Genomic DNA, 22,864 nt, shown 5'->3' with positions numbered 1-22,864 from the left:
TAATAATTATCACTATAAAAAAGGTAAATTATTTACACACACAAAATTATTGCACTTACTTTTTTTACTGTTAAGATTGTTTAGATTAAAGTTTTATTGTCACTAATCGCCATCAACGATCAGATTGTATATATATAAAAAAAAATAATAATATAATAAAATAAAATAAAATAAAATAATAATATAATAATATAATAATATAATAATATAATAATAATAATAATATAATAATAATAATAAAGCTCAAGAAGAAACACATTATTTTCACCCATTAAAAAAAAAAAGAAAAAAAACACGAGTAACAAGGTTTACTTAAATTTTACAAGAATGTTTAACTTAATATTACATGAAATTATTTACATAAACATGTTTAAGGGACAACAAAATGCACAAGACACCTATGACACATTATACAAAAATCATGTGTAAATTTAAAATTTATGAATATTCATTTCAATATATTATATATATATATATTTTTTTTTTAAATTTTATTTTAGTTTTTGAAAACGCAACAAAATGTCCAACATTATATTACATTTAATATTTACATAACAAGAAACACTGATGTAAAAAAGGAAAAAAATACTTTAAGCAAATTATAAATAAAAATGAATTTAGTATCTCAATTATTTTTGCTCTAATAATAATATTCCTAAGACAACAACCAACAGTATTTATATATATATATATATATAAATATGTATATAAGTATATAGACAGCAATGATAAAAATAACAAATAACTATTTATTGAAAATAAAAGAATAAAAAATATTTAATGATAAATTATAAGAGAAACTGGATTGAATAGTTTTACTTACTACACCTCTTATAAAATCGAAATAGATTTTTAGTATAAAAAAAATTTATATAATATATATATATATATATATATATATACATGTACACACACATATATATACAAACATACATTCATTCACATACAGACATTCGTACATATGATATACCAATAATAATAATAAAAATAAATGTATATATATATATATATATATAATATCAAATTGTAAGCTTAATAGAATCCAAACACATTACATTTAACAAACAGAAAAAAGGGATACAATATTTTGCTATGTTAAAAAGAAAAAGAACTTAATAGAAATTACCCGGGTCCGACGACGATGGCCGGAGATGACGCAGTGTTATGTGTCGTCGGCGTCGGCACCGGTTGTGTATGTCATTTACCATCACGTGACGCTCGTCGTCGTCTCGCTACATTCTCCGGATCCACTAATAACAAAATAAAAATAATGATGTTATTTATATATAATTTTTAATTTCTAAATAATATATTTTTTTGATTTGAAAAAGTTTTTATATTACAGTAATTTAATATTAGTGTTAAATCATAAAATTGTTTATGTACCTATTATGATCTAAAAAATATTATACAGATAATTTGTGAAAATATCAAATTTTTAGTTATTCAATTTTTTAAGAAGTAATCAAACTTAAAGTGAAGAACATGGTAGCTTTATTTGCTTGGTTTCTAACAGAAAAGCATCAGTTATTCACATCAAAGATTTTTTTTTAAATTTATATTTATTTTAATTTATTATTACTTACAGTATATAATTTTTATTTATAATTAAATAAAACATTTAAATTCATGTTCATTATATGATTATTCGTAAATATTGATTATCTGCACCAATTGAAACAGAGGGAGTGAGAATAATTTATATTTACTGTATAATTCATTTTTCTTGTGACACATAAGCATTAAGTATTTTACAATACAATATTGGTTTTTCAAAATTCAAATTTACTATCATGGGGGAGAAAAAATAAAGTGATATTCTCTTAAACTTAAAAATATGCGTTACTAAATAATAATTTTTTATTTTTATTTACTAATAGATGCCTGGAACTTAACATTAAATAACGAGATAATAATCGAAGTTCTTACTTACTATTAGGCAACGTGCTCCTTGTTTTCCTTCTAGTAGTCTGTTTATCTACTTCAGCAGTCATTATTTCTGATGAAGGTGATGTTATAGAAACAGTTTGCTTTGAAGCACTTGCGGCTCTAGTGTTAATGGTAACAGCTGTTGATTGAGGTCGGAGAGGTGTTTTATCAAGTTTAGTAGGAGTGGAAAGTATATTCTTCTCCTTTTTTTCAATTGTTTTACTAGGTGTAGACCTATCACAAGACTTTCCAGCACACGTTCTGTTAGGTGGATGAGTGTTACGATTAGAACGACGCGTAGGTGATGGTAAGCTTGGCTGAGATGGAGCTCCTGAGGTAACTTGTACAGATACTCGTGTATTTGTTCTATCAGTAAAAATAGAGTTATTCAATGAAACAAATTATTTTTCAAACTATATGTTTAGTACCTATGAGAACGCGTGCTTCTTGTAGTAACTGCTGATTTTTTGGCTGCATCGGAATCAATTGGTATATCTATCAAAAGTTGTTCTAATAGAGATTTTTCTGATGCAACATTCATAGACACTATATCTGATTTTCCAGTCATATCATTTTCAATATCTTTAAAAATAAAAACTAAAATAAATGATACAAGATATAAATTTTTTTTTACAAAAGGAAAACGTTAAAAAATTGAACTAAAATTATTTAATCTACTCGGTGTTTTCTTGCATGTAGTTTATGGTCCATAAAAACTTTTACTTACTTGGTTTTTTTAGTACAGGGGCATCACAATCAGTCTTACTATCTTCAGAATCCATACGCTTCCTTTTCTTTAGTTTAACAGAGGGTAAATCTCCATCAGTCTCTGAAGAAGAAACAAGGTGTGGTTCTGTTGGATCTAGAACATCTTCAATATCCAATTTAGGCGAAACAGGAGGAGAATCATCCCTAATTTTTTCTGGATTAGAATATGTATATAAAGCTGGTGTTACACGAAATGGCTGAATATCATCTAAATCAGGAGAATCTGCTGTGCTCTGTTGATCTATAGATGCAACAGGTATTTTAGTTTCTTCTTGTTTTAATGGAACAGCCGGTTTTTGACCAGTGGTTTGATCATCTTTCCTGCAAGGACTTTCTCCTTGGTTCGGACTTTTCTCTGATAAAGCATCCATGGACTCAATACCTGAATCTTCTCCTTGAGTATTACCATGACCAGCAGGACTTTCACTTCCATTCATATTTTTAGTTTCAGTTTGAACACGGTCACATTTAATATCTTCAATTGTAGGAGTTTCTATCCTCATAACATTTCTAATTTGTGGTATAGTATCTTCTAATAACCTTTGTTTTAAATTTTTTTCGGATACATCTATATCTGTAATAGGCAGTGTTAGATGTTCTTCCCTTTTTTCTATTTGAACACATCCAACAGTAACACAATTAGGTTTATCAACATCAAATTTTTGAATAAAATGATCATTGCGTTTCGTAGTCAATTGAAATTCTTTTCGTTTTACTCCACTTTCGAGTTTAGAATTTCTACTATCTTTACTTTTTGAATTGGTCACTTTTCTACTGACTACAGTTAATGGTTTTTTATTCATATCTTTGTGAAATGTATTAGGTCCCTGCAATTTTTGACCAGGTAAAAGGTGATTGGAGAAGTGGCTAGATGGTAGATATGTATCATTAGGCTGGCCACTAAGAGATCTGTTCAATTTTGTCATTGAAGAATTCAATGTATGTGTACCTAAAATTTATCATAATAAATAATTATCAAATAATTATTAATTTAAATATACTAAAAAAATAGGTTACCTGTAAATGGTATATCGACACTAGTACGTCTTTGATTATTTGATTGTGATCCACTAGGTTGAGTTACAGTATCCAGTCCATTGTTCAGAGCCCGTTGTTTTTCATGAAAATTATTTCTATTTCCAAAAGTAGCAGCTGCAAGCATTCTTGCTTCTTTAACTGCCGATGATTTTACAACATTTTTAAATAACGAAACAGCACTACTTTTATTAATTTTTGTTTTAGAATGGGTTCTTTCAACAATTCTGTGTAAGTTAGGGCTGTCTACAGAACCTGTCCTTTCTCTAGGTAAACATTTCTTTTTAGACTCTCTTTTTTTAACTTTATTAAAGCTTAAGCTCATTTTGTTATGTTTATCACTAGGCATAGACCTTAAAATTGACGCTACTTCAGCTTCAGTTGGATATATTCTTCCAGGGGGTAGAACAGGATTATAACTGCTTGTGGGTTCATTGGAATCAACTGATGATGATACAGGCTCTACACTTTCTTCAATTCTTTTTAATTTCACTCTAGAATCATCTTCTTCAATATTTTCTAGCTTTATTTGTTTTGAACAAATTTTTAATAAGTCCTGGTTTGAACTTTTAGCTTTTAAGTGATTTACGCTAGTTTTTACTTTACACCCTGTTGATTTTTTACTTTCGTCATCAGAGTCTTTCCATTTTTTTTCCTTTCTTGAACCAATTACTACTGCAGCATTTCTTCCTCTTAATGAAATATGTAAAGGTGGTACACGAAGTCCTTCGGCAGAAGACCCAGCTAATGGCGTTGATGGATTTCCAAAGTGCCTCTTATCTACTTTACACAAAGGAGAATTGCCAAATGAAACATCAACTTTATATGGTTCTTTCTTTTCAGTCAATTTCTTCAACCGTAACTTAATTTTTTCAGCAGGAGCAGGTAATGGGCTTGATCGATGACGAGAGGATGCTTCACTATTTGTTGATTTAACAGTAGCTTCAGAATCAGATTGATCAGTAGTAGTATCATTACGACGAGAGGTAGGAGAACCAGTATCCTCATCATCCGAAAATACAGAATTGGACCTATCATTTGTTATCGGAGAAGAAAAATTATAAAAACTATCATCTACTACTGGCAAGTTTTTAATTTTTTCTTCTGTATCACTTTCCGAACTACTATCACTAGACATAGGTTCCATATCTCCAGTCAACGGATTTATAAGAAACTGCCGCTGTTTACCAGAAGAAGTTAAAGGTGGAGATTTTATCGGTTGACTAGTTACCACACTTTTTTGAATTTCTTGACATGTATTTTCTGAAGGTTGCTGAGTAATCAATCTTTGCTGTAAGCTCACTTCATTGGATGATGGATCAGGTTTTTTATTTACAGTAATAGTTTGTGCCTGATTATGATTATGAGTACCCTGTATAAGATTATTAAAATTTTGCTGAGACGTTTCATTATATGTACAAGGGGTTTGAGAAACATTTGTTATCTGATTAGGTACAGGATGGAATGAATTATTGGGAGTGATATTTTGGGATTGACTTGAAACCGATGCACTTTTAAGCATTACGGTAGAATCATGGCTGCTAACAGTTGTCAATTGAGTAGACATCAAATCGGTCCTTTGTTGCAATATGGCATTGGTCTGAATTGGTTTATGTGATCCTGCTGGGCTATACTGTGTTTGTAACCTAATTTGAGGTTGAATAAATTGTTGAGTAATATTCGGCTTAGCCATCAGATGATTTGAACCTTGCCTCATTTGATTGATATAACCTTGATTAAGTTTTAATTGATTGGTAGTGATAGTGACATTTTGGGGAACGGTTTGTAAACGGTTTTGGGTAATTGGTGAGCTTGATAAAAAGGCATGCCTAACAGCATAAGAAGTTTGTACATTTGGTGAGCCAACAATCTTCTGGGTTTGTGAGAGCTCTTGGGAAGGCACATTGTGTTTGTTAACCAACCTAGCAGTTGGTCCATTAGGAGATCCAATGGAATCTACTCGATTCTGAGCACTGTTGGTAACTGAATCTGGTAGTTTCTGTAGCCTTTGGACAACTTGAACATCCGATGCAACATTAGCAAACGCAGATTGAGTATACTCTGAACCAGAAAAACCATCTTGATTTTTCACTAAATTTGGAGAAGGTATTAATGGTTTCTTATGTTTTTCCATTGGTGGAGGCATTTTTCCAGCACCTTCATTTTGTAACAAATTAACCAACAATGGACTTGAGTGCACTGATGCATTTGCATCCCCTGATCTTTGGGTTTTATACACTCCGTTTTGAGATCCTGGATAAGGTGGTGGAGGTGGAGGTCCTGTGTGCATCGACTCTCGGTTGTGTATGGTCTGAGCAGCTTGGTTCATGCTTACAAACGGCCATATGTGGGGTCTTGGGGATGGTTCTGCCGTGGAGGGCGAAGGTGGTATCGGAGGCAAAGGGGTAGAATCGACTGCCACTACATTGGGACTTTTGAACTGGGGTGTCGACAATTGAGGCGATGGAGACTGCAGAGCAGGAGATGTTGCGGACGCCATAGCTTTGATCAACGAATTCACAGCAGCACTTTCTTCGGAAGCAGTTGGCTGATTGATATTTGATGGACCAGTTGATGTTCTTAACACCAATTCTTGGCTTTCTCCACCAAATCGGTTGCCGCCAAGTCTTAAAGAAATCATCTAAACACAAAAATTTTAAAAATAATACATTGAACATAAAATATAATTATTTTAACAAACCTGATCGCCTTCGACTTGGACAGACAAAATTCCGAGCCTGGAAAGAGCTGCATCCCCTTGTTGTGCCAATTGCTGAAGCTTTGTAGCAGCTTCTCGTGGCACAGTAATAGTTACCCTTACAGAATTCCATGGCTCAAGTTTGTTTACATAAATCCCTTTTTCTTCAGCCGAACCTAAAAAAATTAAATAAAAACAAATGAAGATTATTCAGTTTAAAAAAAAAATAGAATAACTTGTTTTATGTTCATTTCTTATTTATCTTAAGTAAGTACCATTCATGTCTAGTCTACATTGCATGCTATGGGTTTTTTAAAATAATCTACAGGTGCTTGTATAGTTCCTAATAAAAAAAACAAAAAAAAAAAAAAACAAAAATATTAAACTTAAAAAATTAAAGATATTTTGAAATATAACAAATATAAAATATTTACCTTGAAATAGAAGTTTGTTTAGATCTTTCACAATCTTATCAAACTGTTGATTAAATTGAGGGTCATTCAGATCCCCTTCGCATGTGACAATGGTTGTAACCAGTTGAGTAGTACCATCGCTATTTGCGGCCATTTCACTAAAATTAAGAGATGATAAATTTAATACAAATTTAACCAGACCTAAACTATATTAACATACCATAACCAGATCTTCCATTTTTTTACAAATTGGGTTTAAATCCAACTATTTGTTTAGCCTAAAACATACAAAATAAATGTTTTCACTTATTTATACTTGAATATTGTGATCCACAATAATTAATTTTAAAAATAAATTTATTTATTAATGATAATATACATAGTACCTAATTTAATTACAAATTTTGGAGATTTTGAAGAATTATATCTCGAATTATATGAATATTTTCTAACTCTAAAAAAACTTCCCAATAAAAAAAAAATCATAATAATATTTTACATTATATTTTTTTGAAGGAAAATATAATAAAAAAATGATAAAAAATCTATTTATTTACAAGCTTTATGACTGAAAAAACAATTTATCATACCTATATATAACCAAGAAAAAAACTTAATCAAAATTTCAAATATTATCTAAGTATAAATACCTGTATAAATTCATAAGTGGTATACCCAAAATTTATTTTTCCAAAAATGTCTAGTTTTTCTTGATTTTTTTTTTTTGTTTTTACCAATTATTATTGATTTTTTTAAGTATGAAAAAAATCAAATTTTCCACTAGAACTCTCTCCCACCCCCTAAATGGAAAGTTTAACTGACTATAACTGGTTTAAAGAAATAATTTCCTAAAAAATTAAGATTTAATAAAATATAAATTAATATAAAGCCAATACAATATTTCATCACTTAGAATTTAAAATAGATGTTTAATTATCCCCATATTTTTCTCTTAATACATTTAACAATTTTTAATAAATTTTGAATAAATTGGTTATCTAAATTAATTAAACTTTTACAGAGATACTTAATTTAAAAACATATACCAATAGTTTAAACATTAAATAACTGAAGGATTAAATGATCATGTATAAACAATTTGTTCATGTAAAATTTTCTGTTTTAATTAATAGGTATAGGTACTTTAATATATTTTTACTTAAATACTTATATAAGAACATATTAAAATTTCAAGTTAATTCACTAAAACAAAAATAGGTAACTACCTACCTAAGATTAGATCGACAGATCAAATACGTACTAAATAGGTACACCTACACATCTAAACATCAATATTACATTTACAATGTGTTAGTTTTTTAAATTAAATATATTTATCTGTAGAAAAATTTAACTTATTATTTTCATAATATAATAAATACTATACTAAAATAGGCAATTATAATAAAATCTATAGAAATTAGATATAAGATAGAACATAACTTATTTTGAATCAGTACATAAAGATTAAAATAAAATAAAAATAAATCACCAATTGGTACATTACAATAAATTCTTTAACTAATAATCAATTATAAGAAAATATTAATAATTAATTAGTATTATTCAACTACAGATACTATATTATAATATTACACATAATAGTATAATACAGTTGTATGTCGAAGAAATGATTTGGTTTTTGTACGATTCAGCAATAAAAATTATTTTCATTATCAGCTATTTAAAAAATAGATATTTATAATAGGTACCTACTATTTTATACTTTTATAACCATTAAAATAATATTACTTTATTTTATAACTCAAAATTGAGATAAAATTAGATTTAATTAATACTTAATACAAATAAAAAGGATGTAAAAATGCAAAATATAAAAAATATTATTAGTTATCAAAATTAAAATAAATTTACGTTTATAATTTTATATTTTATATAGTAGATTTATTTAAAGTTTCATCTCTTACAAAACTAATTATTCGAACTCAACATAATCAAGTTCTTCAACATATAAACATTTACCAGTACTTTCAGGTTATCTTGATATCTCAAATATTTTCAAAACTATCTTTTATAATTATCTGAATTATCTCGACTACCTCATATAGGAAATTTGATAATTAATAATAAAATTGTGAATCGATAAACAGTCGATTCCGCTTAATGGAGACATTGGTTAATAAGGAAACCGCTTAATAGGGACAATTCTTCAATTATGAGAAAAAATGTATACTTTTAGGGTAAACATTCACTGCTTATCTTGGCCAAAAATCTGGATAATTGGGACATTTTTATTGAGTATTACAACCAATAATACTTATTTAACAAAATAATATAGATAGTTTTTTTAAATAACATAAGACACATAATATTAAAATAAAAAAAAAGTGTATGTACTTTATATGCATGTATTTTCATAAATAATTAGGTTATATCATTTTTTTCTTTTTGTATTATTAAATAATTTCTATAATTAAAAGTTAATTTTAATAATAAGAATATATAAAAAAAAGTCAATTTTTCAACAAATTTATACGTTCGTTTTTGTATTTCAGATTATTGGGACAATCACTTTACACAAAATTGTAATTGGTTTCAAAAATCATAAATATCATTTATGACCGCTGAATAATTCATACATGGCTGGTTTATGAAATGACAAATACTAACTAGTGTAAACAATTAAATTTAAATACCTCTGTAATAGCTTAATTTAAATTAAATGTCAACAATATAACACAAACACATAAGTAAAAACTTATTATTTAAATAATTTGATAGCCAAGATAACCTGGAAGTATCCATTTTTCGCCAATCTACACATATATAAGTTGCATTAAGTCAATTCAACCCTATGATATGTAAATTGAATTAAATCATCAAGTTATACATTAGGAATCAACTAGAAAGAAGCCTAGAGTATTGAATAAAAAAATAATTTAATTTTAATCTTTGAGTGAGTCATGGGGAATAAAAAAGCATTGAGAAATTTGAGACTTCATTGGGTATACAATGCCTAATTTTCTATTTCTAACATCATAATAAGTTGATTTTTTCAAATTATTCAAACAATAACTTACCAGTAAGTACCTTAGAAATATAAATTAAATTTTTGACAATACTATAATTACATTATTTTAAATAAAGCTTTCAAAAATAATTTAGGAGCAACTATTTTATTATTTTAAATAGACTAGAATCTATACATTATAATATTTCAGTAAAATAAAAATATTGGGCATTGAAATTATTATTTATATATTAAAGAAAAAACATTAATTGGATATTAGACCACTACTTAATAAGAAAATCATGTTCAATCCTCACATTTTAGACATTTTATTTTTTCAAGTTTAATCATGTTAATGATTACATTTTGACCATTGCACTCATATTTAAAGGCATTTAAAATAACAGTATAAATTTTTACATATTTTATATACTAAAAATATCTTTAATTGATTTAATTATAAAATAAAATATATCACAGGGTTTTATTAATTCATAAAGAACTAAGCAATGCAATTAATTCTTTCATTTTTTTTTTAGTTATAGACATGGGTTGTAGAATCATAAGTTGAGATTCTTTTAATTATCTAGATACTTTAGGTGATTATCCAGATTGTTTATTTAAAAACAAATACAAGGTGCTATCATAATAGACATCAAACTTATTTTGATGTTGACAAAAACAGTTAAAGAGGCAGGAAATTCATTTGCGACTAATGATGTTACAAAAAGCAAAACAACCACTGACAAGTTAAACAAATAGTACTTAGAAATTGTTAAATATATAATATTATTCTACTACTTATTTAAGTTGAAATATAAATACTTATAATAAAGAGTTTAATAATAGACTTTTAATAAATTGAGATAAATATAATACATAATCATAGATAATTCAACATTTGTAAAGCAATGGTCTTTCTTAGTTCATGCCAGTTGTGAGATATAGAATCTAACTTTACTTACCAACTAAGACAATCATAATATGATCATGCATTTGTTATCGCAAATGGAGATGATTATTAATGATAATTTATAATAATTTATACCCTAAAAATCCATAAATGCGATGAAATCGTTAGAGATTAAAAAAAAAAATTATATCGAAAATTACGCGACAACTAGGTAGTGTTAGGTCGACTTCGTTTAGGACTAACATCCATTAGGCGCGTGTCGATCACATTCGTTTAAAAACACAAGACAACGAAAACTAACTGAAATAACAAAATCGTTTTGATCTCTGGGCGCGATTAACATTTCCAAATTCGATCAGTGATCATCAAAACTCAAAAAATAATGTTCAACCCCTCCCCTCTACACTAAGGAACGTGGCCCCGACACTGTACGACCATCACAATAATAATAATAATAATAATAATAATAATAATAATAATAACACAGCTATGGCAGGCGGGCGGTCGGGGGCCTCCTAGACGAGTGGCCAAGGTGGTTCCGTCGGCCACTCGGCCACAGGAAAGAAAAATAGTCTTTTACATGGGCGGACTACGTTGTCGTCTAACAGACCCGACCACCATTTTGTGCTGGTCAAGGGAGCGACAGCGGTGGTGCAACGGCCAACCCGAAACGCCCGGCCGCCACCGCCGCCGTCAACAAAAACCCTACACAAAGCTCGGTGTCAACCGATCTGTTACGTACATGTTATTCCTGGCGGCCGGAGTGTAATCCAATGGACGTTGATACTGTACATCGGACACTTTTCGCGCACACACACACTCACACAAAGTCGCAATAATAATATTAATATCGCGGTCTATGCGCACACACACACGCACACACACACACACGACAGAGAAACGCCGCCGATGCTTTCGCGGCGAAGACGTTTGTATTTCGGCGGACGGACGATTAACAAACGGTACGTACGCGACAGTGAACACCAACACTGCGATTATTCGTGCGGGGTGACGACGAAGACGGCAACAAACGGCTTTCGCGAGTCCGGGGGTATATTATCGTGTTAAATCGCGAAACGCTACGGGACTACGGAACAATAACAAGATCGGCCATTTGCAATGCACATCACTGCCCGTCGCAGTGCGGCCAACGTGTCAACGCACTAAATGTCCCGGCGGTAGCGATGTTCTATGCCGCCGCGATTGATGATCTCGTCGGTCGACTCGAGTTGAGAGTGTCAAAATCACGGACAAACGGATCCTATTGTAGGGGTGGTGCTAGGTTTGCACTTCATCTAATTTCGGTCTTTTCAGAAAACCCAACAGGAAGGATAAGCGGTAGCCCCCGACCAGTTGGTCGCACTGCACGCACTACAGAGTCGATGCAAATCACGCAAATTCGAATAATAAAATAATATGCCGTTTACATTGCTTTCAATCACCCCGCCACAAGCACAGAACAATGCAATAATCGAATAAATTAATACTGCTGAACAAATCGTTGACGACACAGCAAAAAAGACCATTTAGGTAGCGGACCTTACCGTTGCAGAAATCCCGCGTAATAACGACTTTTAACCCTAAGACTGTCTTGTTACCACCAGATCCAATGAGTTGGCGCACCTGACGTTATCGCAAATATACCTTGAGGAAAATCATGTAGAATCTCAATTATATTAATTGGTCTTAGATAACGATGGCCGATGACTCTTAACATCAAAATTAACGATAAATTAATGCTAACCGTATGGATCAAATTGTCCAGAATCTTATAATTTACGTACTCGACAAAATCCCAAATTACATTTTCGCCATAACATACAATGAGAAAAAACGTCCCGTATAACAATATTGTAGTTGATTAATAATTAATAATTATTATCCTATTGGCTATCACTCATCTTTTAATACTCATTCATTCAATATGTAACTCTACTAATATTTATAAGACAAAAGTCGCAATTTGGAGGATTTTGTCTTCTGGATAAGAGAAAACTCATACAATATTATCAAATATTGTTATATCAGTTGTTTTCTCAAAACAAAAAAATATTGAAATAGGTAGATTTATAATATTGAGTATTAAGTAGTATGCTTTCAGTAACTAAAAATATTACTACAAATTAACTATAACACTGTTTTTAGACATACACACATAAATAGTAGAATACAATCAGTATTACATAATAATTAATTATATTTTATCAATACAAAAATGTATTCATTGATTTTTCTGATCAAATAAATTTACATAGAACAACTAGTTAATTACATTATGACATAGGTTATTTTAATCATCAACAGGGCAAGATGAAAAAAGTCCTAATTTCCTCATTCTTTCAAAATCCTTTTCGGCATCATAGTGTCTATAAAATAAAAGATTAAATGTGTTAAAATACTATTCACACTGAAGATAGGATTATAAATTACTTGTAAAATTCTGCATAAGCCTTCTTGCGGGGTTCACCAATACCATATTTGTATGCCAAACCAACTCCAATAGATAAAACAATACTAAACACAAGGTGGAACTTGGTTTTCTTATCATAAAGTCCACGTAATTGTGGTTTTGCTAATTTTTGTACTACAGCTCCAGCAGACATGGTTCTAAAATAAATTTCATGTAAAATTAATATTAATATAACAATTAAAAATATAAATGCTATAAGATTATTACATCAAACAATATTATCTTTTATTTGCGAGGTAAATTATAATGACCCCATCTCATGACTATCTGTATGTTTTATTCAAAAATGACAAAATGTATGATTATTTTAAGATGTACTATGTTATAAGACAATTTTCAATAATAAAAACAGATATAGTATATTCTAATTCTAACGCCAAGTAGAAATTATATAATTAAATTTTAGGGTTTTTTTTTCTAATGAAAAATATTACTTGATAAAATTATATTAAAAAATTAGAGAAAAATGTAAACCAAACTTTGATATCAAGTATATTAATTTATATTATTGTATTTATAATAATAATAATAACTCTACAAAATGATCATTCCAGATGATTTATTTAAAGTTAAAGATCATACTTTAAACAACTTTCCATAATATGATTAATGAAATACAAATTATGTTTAAAAAAAAGTTAAAATACAATATTTTTTATGAGACAAATAATTCCTAATTTTGTATAAACCAATAAATTTGAGTACCAACAATCGTAATTAAATTGAACTTTTACATAATTGTCAAAGATTGACCTTCACATTATCAATTGAAATTTACAAGCATTGCTTAAAGTAACAAACTTTGATGTCTATAAAAATTACTTAAATAATATTTACCAGTTTGCAAATGAATAGTTATCCCAAATAAATATACAACTTCCGTGAAGGGTAATGTTCCACAAAACACAAGCACAAAACAAATTAAAACTCCGATTGTAAAAATTTAGGTATTCAGTGTTTCAGTGTTTCCCGTTTGGTAAAAAATTACCTCGATGTATTAAACATCTGTTTAATCTGTTATCTGCAGCCCTGACAAAATATCATGGAAGAATAAGATTTTGGTTATTTTATTTATCTTTGATAACGTAATTGTATTCTGTTCTCCAATATTTTAAAACCATAGTATCTACTATACGTCTATACCACAATATTATAAATATCTTTTTAAATTGGGTAATTGAAACATTTGAAACACTAGAATATAAGGTTTAATATTTATTCATTTCATCTTTTGAATAACATAATAATACTCAAAATGTAAGCGTCTTGTATTTTTTTGTATCAATTGGCAATAGCAAATTATTAAATTGTGCAAGACCCAAAGTTCATTATAAAAAAAACAAATTTTGTATTACAAATTTCAAATTTATTTGTTTCATCTAAAACCATTAAAACCATAATATATAAACATTATGTTCAGTGCTGTGGTGACTCGATCATCGCAACCTACATACACATGGTTAGCGCTGTCACAGGCCACAGTAACCATACTCTACCTTTCAATATGAATTGTCCGTTAAAAGTTAATGTTTTTATATTTGTATAAAAACCAAGTATGTCTCGTAATAATATTTAATACGCCATCTAAACGAAATTTATCTTTGTCATCGCCAAAAGCCAATAAGAAAAAATTCAAAATCTTCATCTCTTCAAACAGATATGCTGCTTCCAGGAAATCAAACTCTAAAACTGCAAATATATGCAATATGAACACTGAGTTATTTTTCCACATATTTGTACCGCGTTATACGCGTCCAATTGTAGCAATCATTCGCTATCTTCATTATTCCACTCCCTTAGAAAATAAAGAAACGTCCCTTGCGGAACTGGGTTTATTCATTCTTAGTGTTTTAGTAATATTATTTATAGGACTAACAACTAACCAATGTCACTTTTTATTATTGAACTTCCTAACATCGAATTTAATAGGAGTATATTTAAGTTGACAAAACTACTGCAATTTAAAGTAATCATCGAAATATCTAGACTAAGAAAAGCTCGATCTTACTCACAATGCAAAAATATTATATAGTCTGAAAGTAAAAAGTAAATTTTGAAGACGACATTACTTGAAAAAAATTGTATACAAGTCGGTTCATTTATATACACATTAATATCAAGAAAGATATAGAAGTTGATCAATAAAAATGATGATACTGGAAAAAATAAAATAACAAATTCTTCATTCGCTTTGTTACTAGGCAACCTATGGTATAGACGTATGGTACGAAAGATGCGCAGTCACGTCATATAATATGATGGAATTTAACATTACAATATTAAGTATTATGTAAATTTGTAAATAATTATTTAACCACAAGTAAAAATCAAATAAAAAAGTTTTATTCACCTCGTTATATGGTTATAAGTATTTTTGATTGTCATAGTAAAATACTTGCAATAAAGACACTGCCAAACTGCTAAACAACCATTATCTAATCTATACGACGTTTGATAATGGCAATTTGAAAGATATGTTAATAAAAACGAAAATGCAGTATTATTTCAAAAAAAGTCTTTCAACAGTTTCAACATCTTTATTATTGATAAACATAATCATTAGTTACTATTCTAAACAAAAAATATATAAATTTGATCATTTTAGTCCTCTCTGTCGACCAGCATAGGTTGTAAATTTGCTGTAATATTAACTGCATCCTATAAATTCACTGTAGTAAAAAATAACTAATAAGAACTCGATGTATAGATTTGCTATCTATGTAACTAGTGTGTAAAATAGAAACAAGTCTCTTAAGCATTTAAATCCAAATTTCAAGTTAGTACTTAGTCTATATGTATTGATTTTTCAAAAACTTTTGATACGATCAGTCACGGTTTCTTGTTATAGCAATGTTTTAGCTATTGGCTATATTGCAGTCAACCACTTGTATCCTGGAATCTGGATAAAATTTTACTTAAGACCATACAGTTAAGTTAGTCTCTTTGGTACTTTATTCTTTCACTACATATAGATAGGTATATTATCTCACAATTATTCATCACCTTTCTAAATATCTACCGTTTATTCTATTGATTGTTATTACTCATTTTTTCTTGTCAGTTGTTGGATTCTTGTGTTTTCTGACAATACAAAATATGTATCCTTGTACTATTTCAAAAATCATAGATAGTCTTGTTCTTTAAGAAGTTTCAGATAATTTCAATATTAAATGAAGTTTTTCACTTTTCGAGTTATCTCCTGTCATAATGAAAAGTAAAAAAAAAAAAATGTTTCACTGTATACGTAAGGTGTTGGCGTAGGATTATTATCTAAACGAATTACCTACCAATTGTCACTGGACCATGTGTTTTAAGTAAAATATTTAGGGTTCTTATATTATTTGTTTTTTTTTCATATTCAAGTATAAATTTAATTGTAAATAAATCGTTATGGAGTGTTTTATTCTGTTACTCCGGGAAGTTTTATGCGACAATTGGAAAATGTCTATGTAATTTATTGTTTTGTTTAATAGTTCCTTATTGGAATTATCAGCTTTGCTAAATTTATCTTAAGAATCTCATAGCTTTTCTATGACTATAGACTTGTAATACATGGGTTTTATAGTTTTAAACATTTTAGCTGGAAGACGAAAGTATTTAGAATTTTGATACACACTTACACGCCCCCGTATTAAGTCTGTTAAATAATAAGCGATCTTTAACACCAAATCAAGTTATATTTTGTATTTGTTAAAGAGTCTAATTAACTTTATAATAAATGCATCTTTAAACAATATTTTTAAAACTGCTAGACGTTTAAAATTTAAAGAGAAAATTTAAACTCGTGTGTAAGTACCTATAGTTGAAATACACTGATTCCTCATAATCCGCGGCGAAAGTTACATTCTAGGAAAGTTACACAAATTACTGTATAAAACTAAAAACAAAGTATAAGTAGTTATATACATTATACAGCTATATAAGAAGGTAGATACATTGTATTTTTGAATTTAATTGGAAAAATAAAGTCACAATACATTAACATTATACATGATACTGTCTTAATTATAAATAAATATTGTTTAAAAACTAGTAATTACTGGTTATAAAATACAGAAACGTACAATTATTGCTTATATTCTCAAATGTAACTAATAATTTATAAAATACGTAATTGTAAATTTATTATAATAATGTTTTATGTAAACCACATGTATTCCGTACAATAACTATAGTTGTATATATTAGTACTAACCCCGATATTGTATGCAGTGATACAGAACTGATAAAAATATTTCAAAATCAATAGAATATAATAATATTAATTCAGGAAACGATTAAAACTACACGATGTCCTGAACATTATCATAGATGTACACCTCTTAAATCAGTGTATCGTATATGTTTAGTGTCACTGCGGCATAATCTGTAATAGGTACCTATTTATACATGGTAATATATTTTTATTTTATTTTATTTATCTATATAATTTATGAAATATTATATATGCATAATATAATATTATCGAGACTATTTAGATATTCTTGACTACGGTGCTGCAATCGGTATACGTTTAATGAATTATGGTGTTGCGAATAATGTTTCTGACTAAACTAAGTCTATCATGAGGCGTAGCGGTTACCAGGTAATAAACGTTTTTGATATGATCGAAAGCGTTAGTAATGAAACTGGTTACCGTCGAATGGTCCAGACTGCTGTTGTTCGTACTGCGGTTCAGCGTTGTTGGTAGCGGCCACGGTGGTGGCGGTGGCAGCGGCAGGAGTTGCTGCGGCGTCCCGCTGCTGGGGAAACGGGGCGTCACGTTGTTGGAAATATGGAGGAGCGGCTGCGATGTCCCGTTGTTGGATAAACGGCGATGGTCTGTTGTACGCGTGGGCTCTGTAATACGGAGGTAAACCTCCGGCAGCACCGGGCTGTCTGAAAAACTGAGGCTGATCCAGCGGCTGTGGCGGGTACAACGGTGAACGATATGCGTCCACCACGGTCGGCTGTTGTTCGTAAAGCGGCTGCGGTGTGGCCGGATAGTATGGGGGAGACGATCCTACGTATGGTGGACCGGCGGGGTAGTAGGGCGCGTAGTTGTACGGTGGTAATGGTGCTCCGTCCACGGCGTATTGCGGTTCGTAAGGGTACTGAAGCGGCCGATACGGGTTACCGCTTGGCACCAATACAGGGCCGGTTGGCTGCAGATAAGGGCCAACTGGTTGGTAAGGGCCCAGCGGTTGATAAGGGTACGGGTACGGGTAAGGATATCCTGGTCCGGCCGTGCCGCCAATGGGCACGTAGTCTTGCGAGTCCGAATAGTTGTCCGGTTTGTCCTTTCGCGTGCCCGTCGGCGAGCCTGCAGTGGTACAAGGTTCTTAAAATAATCGAAAAAACGAGGTTTAAATAATTTTTGAATGGTTTGCTTTTTACATAAAATGAATGATGATAACTGTGATTTGTTTGTTTGGTTTGTGTATTTGTAAAACTGCTGACTTATTTTTTATCATATTTAATAAAGGTAATATTAATAACAAATTACTTATCAAATTAACCGAGAAAATCGGTTTGGGTACGATTCTAGAGTACCTACAATTGTTTTGCATACCTATAAGCTACAATTATATTTATATTGAAAAAATTGTTGACTAATTATGATTAGCTATTATATTTTGATAGCTCAGTATCTATATACTACTTAAGAATCTATGTGTTTTGAAGTAAAGAACAATTTACAAATAATTATAATTATCGTATACTTTGGTTATTGTGTCAATTAGTTGCACATAATGCATGTCGCAAGTAAAATATACCTACGCTAGAAAAGAAAATTAATAATATAAAATAATATGGTGTTAAGGTAAAGGGAGCAACAAGTCTACTTCAACAACAGCATGCATAAAGAATGATTGCAGCCAATTAAAACGATAACTGATATTGTATTTGACACTTTTTTTTCGGCACAAGATAAATTTTTTAATTTTTTTATTAAAATTTGTAGGTAGCATACTTAAAAAATTAATGATATAGGTAGCACCTAATGTGTATCAATAATAATTATTTAGGTATGATATTCAATGTTAAGACAGACGCAATACTTTATATTAGTATTTAGTATTATTCTTTAATATTTAATAAGAAAAAAAAATTGTTTATACTTATAGTATAGTAGTAAATGAATAGTGTTGTCGTACTGAATTAGATCAAATTATTATTAGACACAATTATTTTAAATTTAATTTGGAATTAGCTATCACAATTAAACTTAACAAATTAGTAATAAAAAAAAAATATTTATATCATGTATACAACATTAAAATGCAATTAATCCGATAAATTAAAATAACCTATATGAGTATTTACAATTAATTGAAAATATTTAAGTTTTAAGTATCAACAATTTTTAATTACTATAATTTAAAAGCCAATTAAATAAATAAAAGGTATACCGCATATTAAAATATGAAATAAATATAATTTATAAATACTAGATTTTAGCTGATAAAAATGGTAGATTTTTATTATTTTTTAAATAGTAATGTATATTATAAACATTATAATACGATAAGTTGGTCATAAATTCTTATATATAATAATTAATAGCTATTAATTAATTTATCATTATTCTGTATTTGCTCCATTATTAAATATATATATATATATATATTCATTTTTTATTTTAAAGACTTACTTTCCGTAGAAGTGTGTTTGTTGTATTTTCTTACATTGGGCTGTATTTGCAATGTCTGACCAGTTTGGGTACTGGATACTCCTTGTTGAGCTCCGCTGCAAAGGATTCCGGATATAATCACCAGCAGAATTGAAAATATCTAAACGTAATGAGAGTATACGTTTTATATTATTAATTGTATTATTTAAGCACATTAAATTAGGTAGTAACTAGGTACTTATGTTAACAATTTAATAATTATAATTTAAATAGTACAATATATGTATAGAGTTACAGATACAATATATATACTTTAATATTACCGTAAGTTATATTAGGTATAATAAATTAAAAGAGTAGAATACGCAAGTATTGTTTCATACAATTTACACTCGAACATATAAGATACATGGAATATATAAATGGTCTTGCTTACTTGGATCATCATTGTATGTAAGGTCTGTACTGATGTGTAGTGTATATTTTCAAACCTTATTGAACACTGACCGTAAATGCAAATTGTGTGGTGACTTATATATAGTGGTTCACGAAGACCCAATATATCCTTCAAAGTATTTACAACGGTTTTTTATCATTATTTATCATAAGACAATGAATTAGGCGAACCAATCAACCTCCAACAATGGTGTGAACCAGTCATCATCAACACATTCGAGACGGTTGTTGAACTTGAGTAGGAGGACGCGTATAAGGGTTTGAGATGTACCTATATAATATAATTAATGATTAATGACACTTTTGTGCATTTTGTTCATTTAGATTTAAAATCTTATTCAAGAATCAGCCGGCGATACAAAAGAATTGTCCGTGATGACTGATGACTAATCAATAATTGGCGTGTATATTGAATTAACATTTTAATCGCATTTTTTGTTTGCGTGTATGCAAATTAAAAACCCAAGATAGAAATAAGCAATAACTTTATAGTAATGACTATAGGAAATATTATTTAATTAATATTAAATTATATATTTAAATTTTATTTTTTAATTAATTCATTTATTTAATAAAAACTATGTTCAAATGTACCTATATAGAATACATGTCTTATGTTAGATAACAATTTTAAATAATAAATACAGTAATAGAATATTATAGCCAAATAAGACTTCTAAATAAGTTTTGGTTTGAATTAAAATATATTTAAACTAATAATAAATATTGTTTTTGTGTACAATTTTTGTAGCATTCATATATCATTTAATTATTTTCTCGTATTATATATATATATATATATATATATATATTTATTTATATGTACATTACTTCATTTTAAATAATATATACAAATATAATGTGTAAATGTAAGATTTGCAATAAACATATATAGATGTGCAGACGTGCAGTTATAATGCATTATTGTTATCACACCTACTTTATATGTTTTGATATAATAAACGAGTATATACAGAACATGAAAAAACCCCACAACCCGCCACGCAACGGCGACACTTATTTTTATTTATTATATATACTGATATACTTGTCAGAAAAGAAAGTTGTGCTACGACTTTGAATAGTAAAATTTCATAGATAAAATTATCCCTAATGAGTGACTTTTTTTCTTTAGACCACATGCAAAAATTTAACAACTAACAAAAAGCTATGCTTATTATTAAAAAATAACAATGTATGGACCGCATATTTCAATTTAAAAAATATATCTTGTACTGATATAGATAAAAATAATGAACGTGCTATTATTATTAATGCTAACTTAAATAAGTTATAATAAACAAGGTTATATTAATACAGTAATATTCAATTTTTTTTACCTAGTACATTAATAACTACCTATTTAGTACCTAGTACCTACTATCAGTTGAACGAAAGTAGTATTATACACTAATAGACACCTTATAGACACTTATTGACTGTCATCTACCCAATATACGTATGGCTACTTGAACTAAATTTTGAACAATTTAAAAAAGTTGTAATACTTACTTTTTGATATTTATTTAAAGGTTAATTTATCTAAAATGCGAAGAAACATATCAAAACAAAATGTTTGATGATTTAAACATTTTAAAACCTAAATAATTTTACTGTTAACAAAACACGATTTTTTATATCTATTAACTTTGAACATTTTAAACAGGATATAATATCAAATATTTCATACTATATGACAAAACTTATAGATATTTAATAATACATTGATAAATTATAAAAGCTTCCAAATGTTATTCAGTAATATAAATCGTAATAACAAAAACAATTACATTGGTACCCAAGCATTATCATTGAGATATAAAATAACAAAATATTTAAAGAAACACATATTTAATAATCTAATGTTTTTTTAGTATATTGTGAACTATAAGTATAGTATTGTATTAAATATCTAGCTAGAGTTGTCTACCTATAATATATTTCATTAATGTATAAAATATAAATCATAGATAAGTAATTATGTACAAAGCATTCAAATATAACAATTGAAAACGATTTTTATATGTATAAAAATTAAAAACTATCTTTTTTACAAGATATAGTTACTCAATCAAGTAATATCTCTAAATGTTTTACACCATCAAGAAAAATACAAAAAGGCAAAAAAAAACCAAAAATGATCAATTTAGAATTTTTAATATCTATATGATAAGTTATAAGTTATAATTATTATCAAATATTACTATCTTTATGACCAACTTCTAATTTATGTACATTAGTCTCAGACTTTTGTACTTATAAACGATTTTGCGCTTATTGACTATTACTGTATGCTTGATTAAGGGTACTGACCGACTTGAACTTGACAGTTGACATTGATGTGCACAGATTATGACTAAAGGTGGGGTCATCTGAGTATCTGCGGAGTTGTCTTATTTTCAGTTATTCATTTGCTGCTAATCGTTCATCTTTCTGCCCATTGTAATATGGGCAATAGGTCGTGTTTGATGTAACAATGGGTTATTGGATATTCTAATCTCGAGAATAGATCAATACAACTACGAGTCCACAAAAATATTCGTTCTATTATATTTCTACATACGATGTTGTCGAATCACGCACATTTTTATTTTCAAT

At 28.8% G+C, this 22,864-nt stretch overlaps 3 protein-coding genes across 6 annotated transcripts; all 3 read right to left on the bottom strand.

Moving 5' to 3' along the window:
* Positions 1 to 946: 946 nt before the first annotated feature.
* Positions 947 to 11,852, bottom strand: LOC112598690. Of its 3 annotated transcripts, none has more exons than XM_025345229.1 (9): positions 11,470 to 11,852; positions 7,064 to 7,121; positions 6,865 to 7,001; positions 6,434 to 6,606; positions 3,715 to 6,373; positions 2,657 to 3,646; positions 2,358 to 2,511; positions 1,930 to 2,295; positions 947 to 1,250 (listed from the first exon to the last, which is right to left on the bottom strand). In XM_025345229.1, exons 3-9 carry the CDS (start codon positions 6,995 to 6,997, stop codon positions 1,208 to 1,210), a joined length of 4,518 nt encoding a protein of 1,505 aa, XP_025201014.1. In that variant the 5' UTR covers positions 6,998 to 7,001; positions 7,064 to 7,121; positions 11,470 to 11,852; the 3' UTR covers positions 947 to 1,207. The 3 variants fall into 3 exon arrangements, with proteins under 3 accessions (XP_025201014.1, XP_025201013.1, XP_025201015.1); XM_025345228.1 differs by having other exon boundaries at positions 948 to 1,250; positions 1,934 to 2,295; XM_025345230.1 differs by lacking the exons at positions 7,064 to 7,121; positions 11,470 to 11,852 and adding an exon at positions 6,706 to 6,773 and having other exon boundaries at positions 948 to 1,250; positions 1,934 to 2,295; positions 6,865 to 6,952.
* Positions 11,853 to 12,906: 1,054 nt separating this feature from the next.
* LOC112599067 (cytochrome c oxidase subunit 6C) lies at positions 12,907 to 14,178 on the bottom strand. Its single transcript, XM_025345787.1, has 3 exons — positions 14,035 to 14,178; positions 13,158 to 13,334; positions 12,907 to 13,093 (listed from the first exon to the last, which is right to left on the bottom strand). The coding sequence occupies exons 2-3, from the start codon at positions 13,328 to 13,330 to the stop codon at positions 13,018 to 13,020; spliced, it is 249 nt and encodes an 82-aa protein (XP_025201572.1). The 5' UTR covers positions 13,331 to 13,334; positions 14,035 to 14,178; the 3' UTR covers positions 12,907 to 13,017.
* A 3,013-nt stretch (positions 14,179 to 17,191) lies between these two features.
* LOC112598921 (leucine-rich repeat extensin-like protein 5) lies at positions 17,192 to 20,353 on the bottom strand. Of its 2 annotated transcripts, none has more exons than XM_025345587.1 (3): positions 20,247 to 20,353; positions 19,832 to 19,970; positions 17,192 to 18,517 (listed from the first exon to the last, which is right to left on the bottom strand). In XM_025345587.1, the coding sequence occupies exons 1-3, from the start codon at positions 20,256 to 20,258 to the stop codon at positions 17,814 to 17,816; spliced, it is 855 nt and encodes a 284-aa protein (XP_025201372.1). In that variant the 5' UTR covers positions 20,259 to 20,353; the 3' UTR covers positions 17,192 to 17,813. The 2 variants fall into 2 exon arrangements, with proteins under 2 accessions (XP_025201372.1, XP_025201373.1); XM_025345588.1 differs by having other exon boundaries at positions 17,192 to 18,499.
* Between the last annotated feature and the right edge of the window lie 2,511 nt (positions 20,354 to 22,864).

The sequence above is a fragment of the Melanaphis sacchari genome, unplaced genomic scaffold, assembly GCF_002803265.2.
Source record: "Melanaphis sacchari strain LSU unplaced genomic scaffold, SCAv2.0 Contig4_pilon_pilon, whole genome shotgun sequence".
NCBI classification, from domain to species: domain Eukaryota; kingdom Metazoa; phylum Arthropoda; class Insecta; order Hemiptera; family Aphididae; genus Melanaphis; species Melanaphis sacchari.
This window is presented reverse-complemented; position numbering and strand designations above follow the sequence as displayed.

Excerpts from the sequence above, each read along its gene's own strand:
- LOC112598690 (XM_025345228.1), bottom strand. The coding sequence starts at position 6,997 with ATGGCCGCAAATAGCGATGGTACTACTCAACTGGTTACAACCATTGTC. Across the intron at positions 6,374-6,433 it reads TCCAAGTCGAAGGCGATCAG|ATGATTTCTTTAAGACTTGG; the intron begins GTTTGTTAAAAT and ends TTTTGTGTTTAG. Across the intron at positions 2,296-2,357 it reads AGAAGCACGCGTTCTCATAG|AACAAATACACGAGTATCTG; the intron begins GTACTAAACATA and ends TTTTACTGATAG.
- LOC112598921 (XM_025345587.1), bottom strand. Across the intron at positions 18,518-19,831 it reads CAAACACACTTCTACGGAAA|AACCTTGTACCACTGCAGGC; the intron begins GTAAGTCTTTAA and ends GATTATTTTAAG.
- LOC112599067 (XM_025345787.1), bottom strand. The coding sequence starts at position 13,330 with ATGTCTGCTGGAGCTGTAGTACAAAAATTAGCAAAACCACAATTACGT. Across the intron at positions 13,094-13,157 it reads GCTTATGCAGAATTTTACAA|ACACTATGATGCCGAAAAGG; the intron begins GTAATTTATAAT and ends TTTATTTTATAG.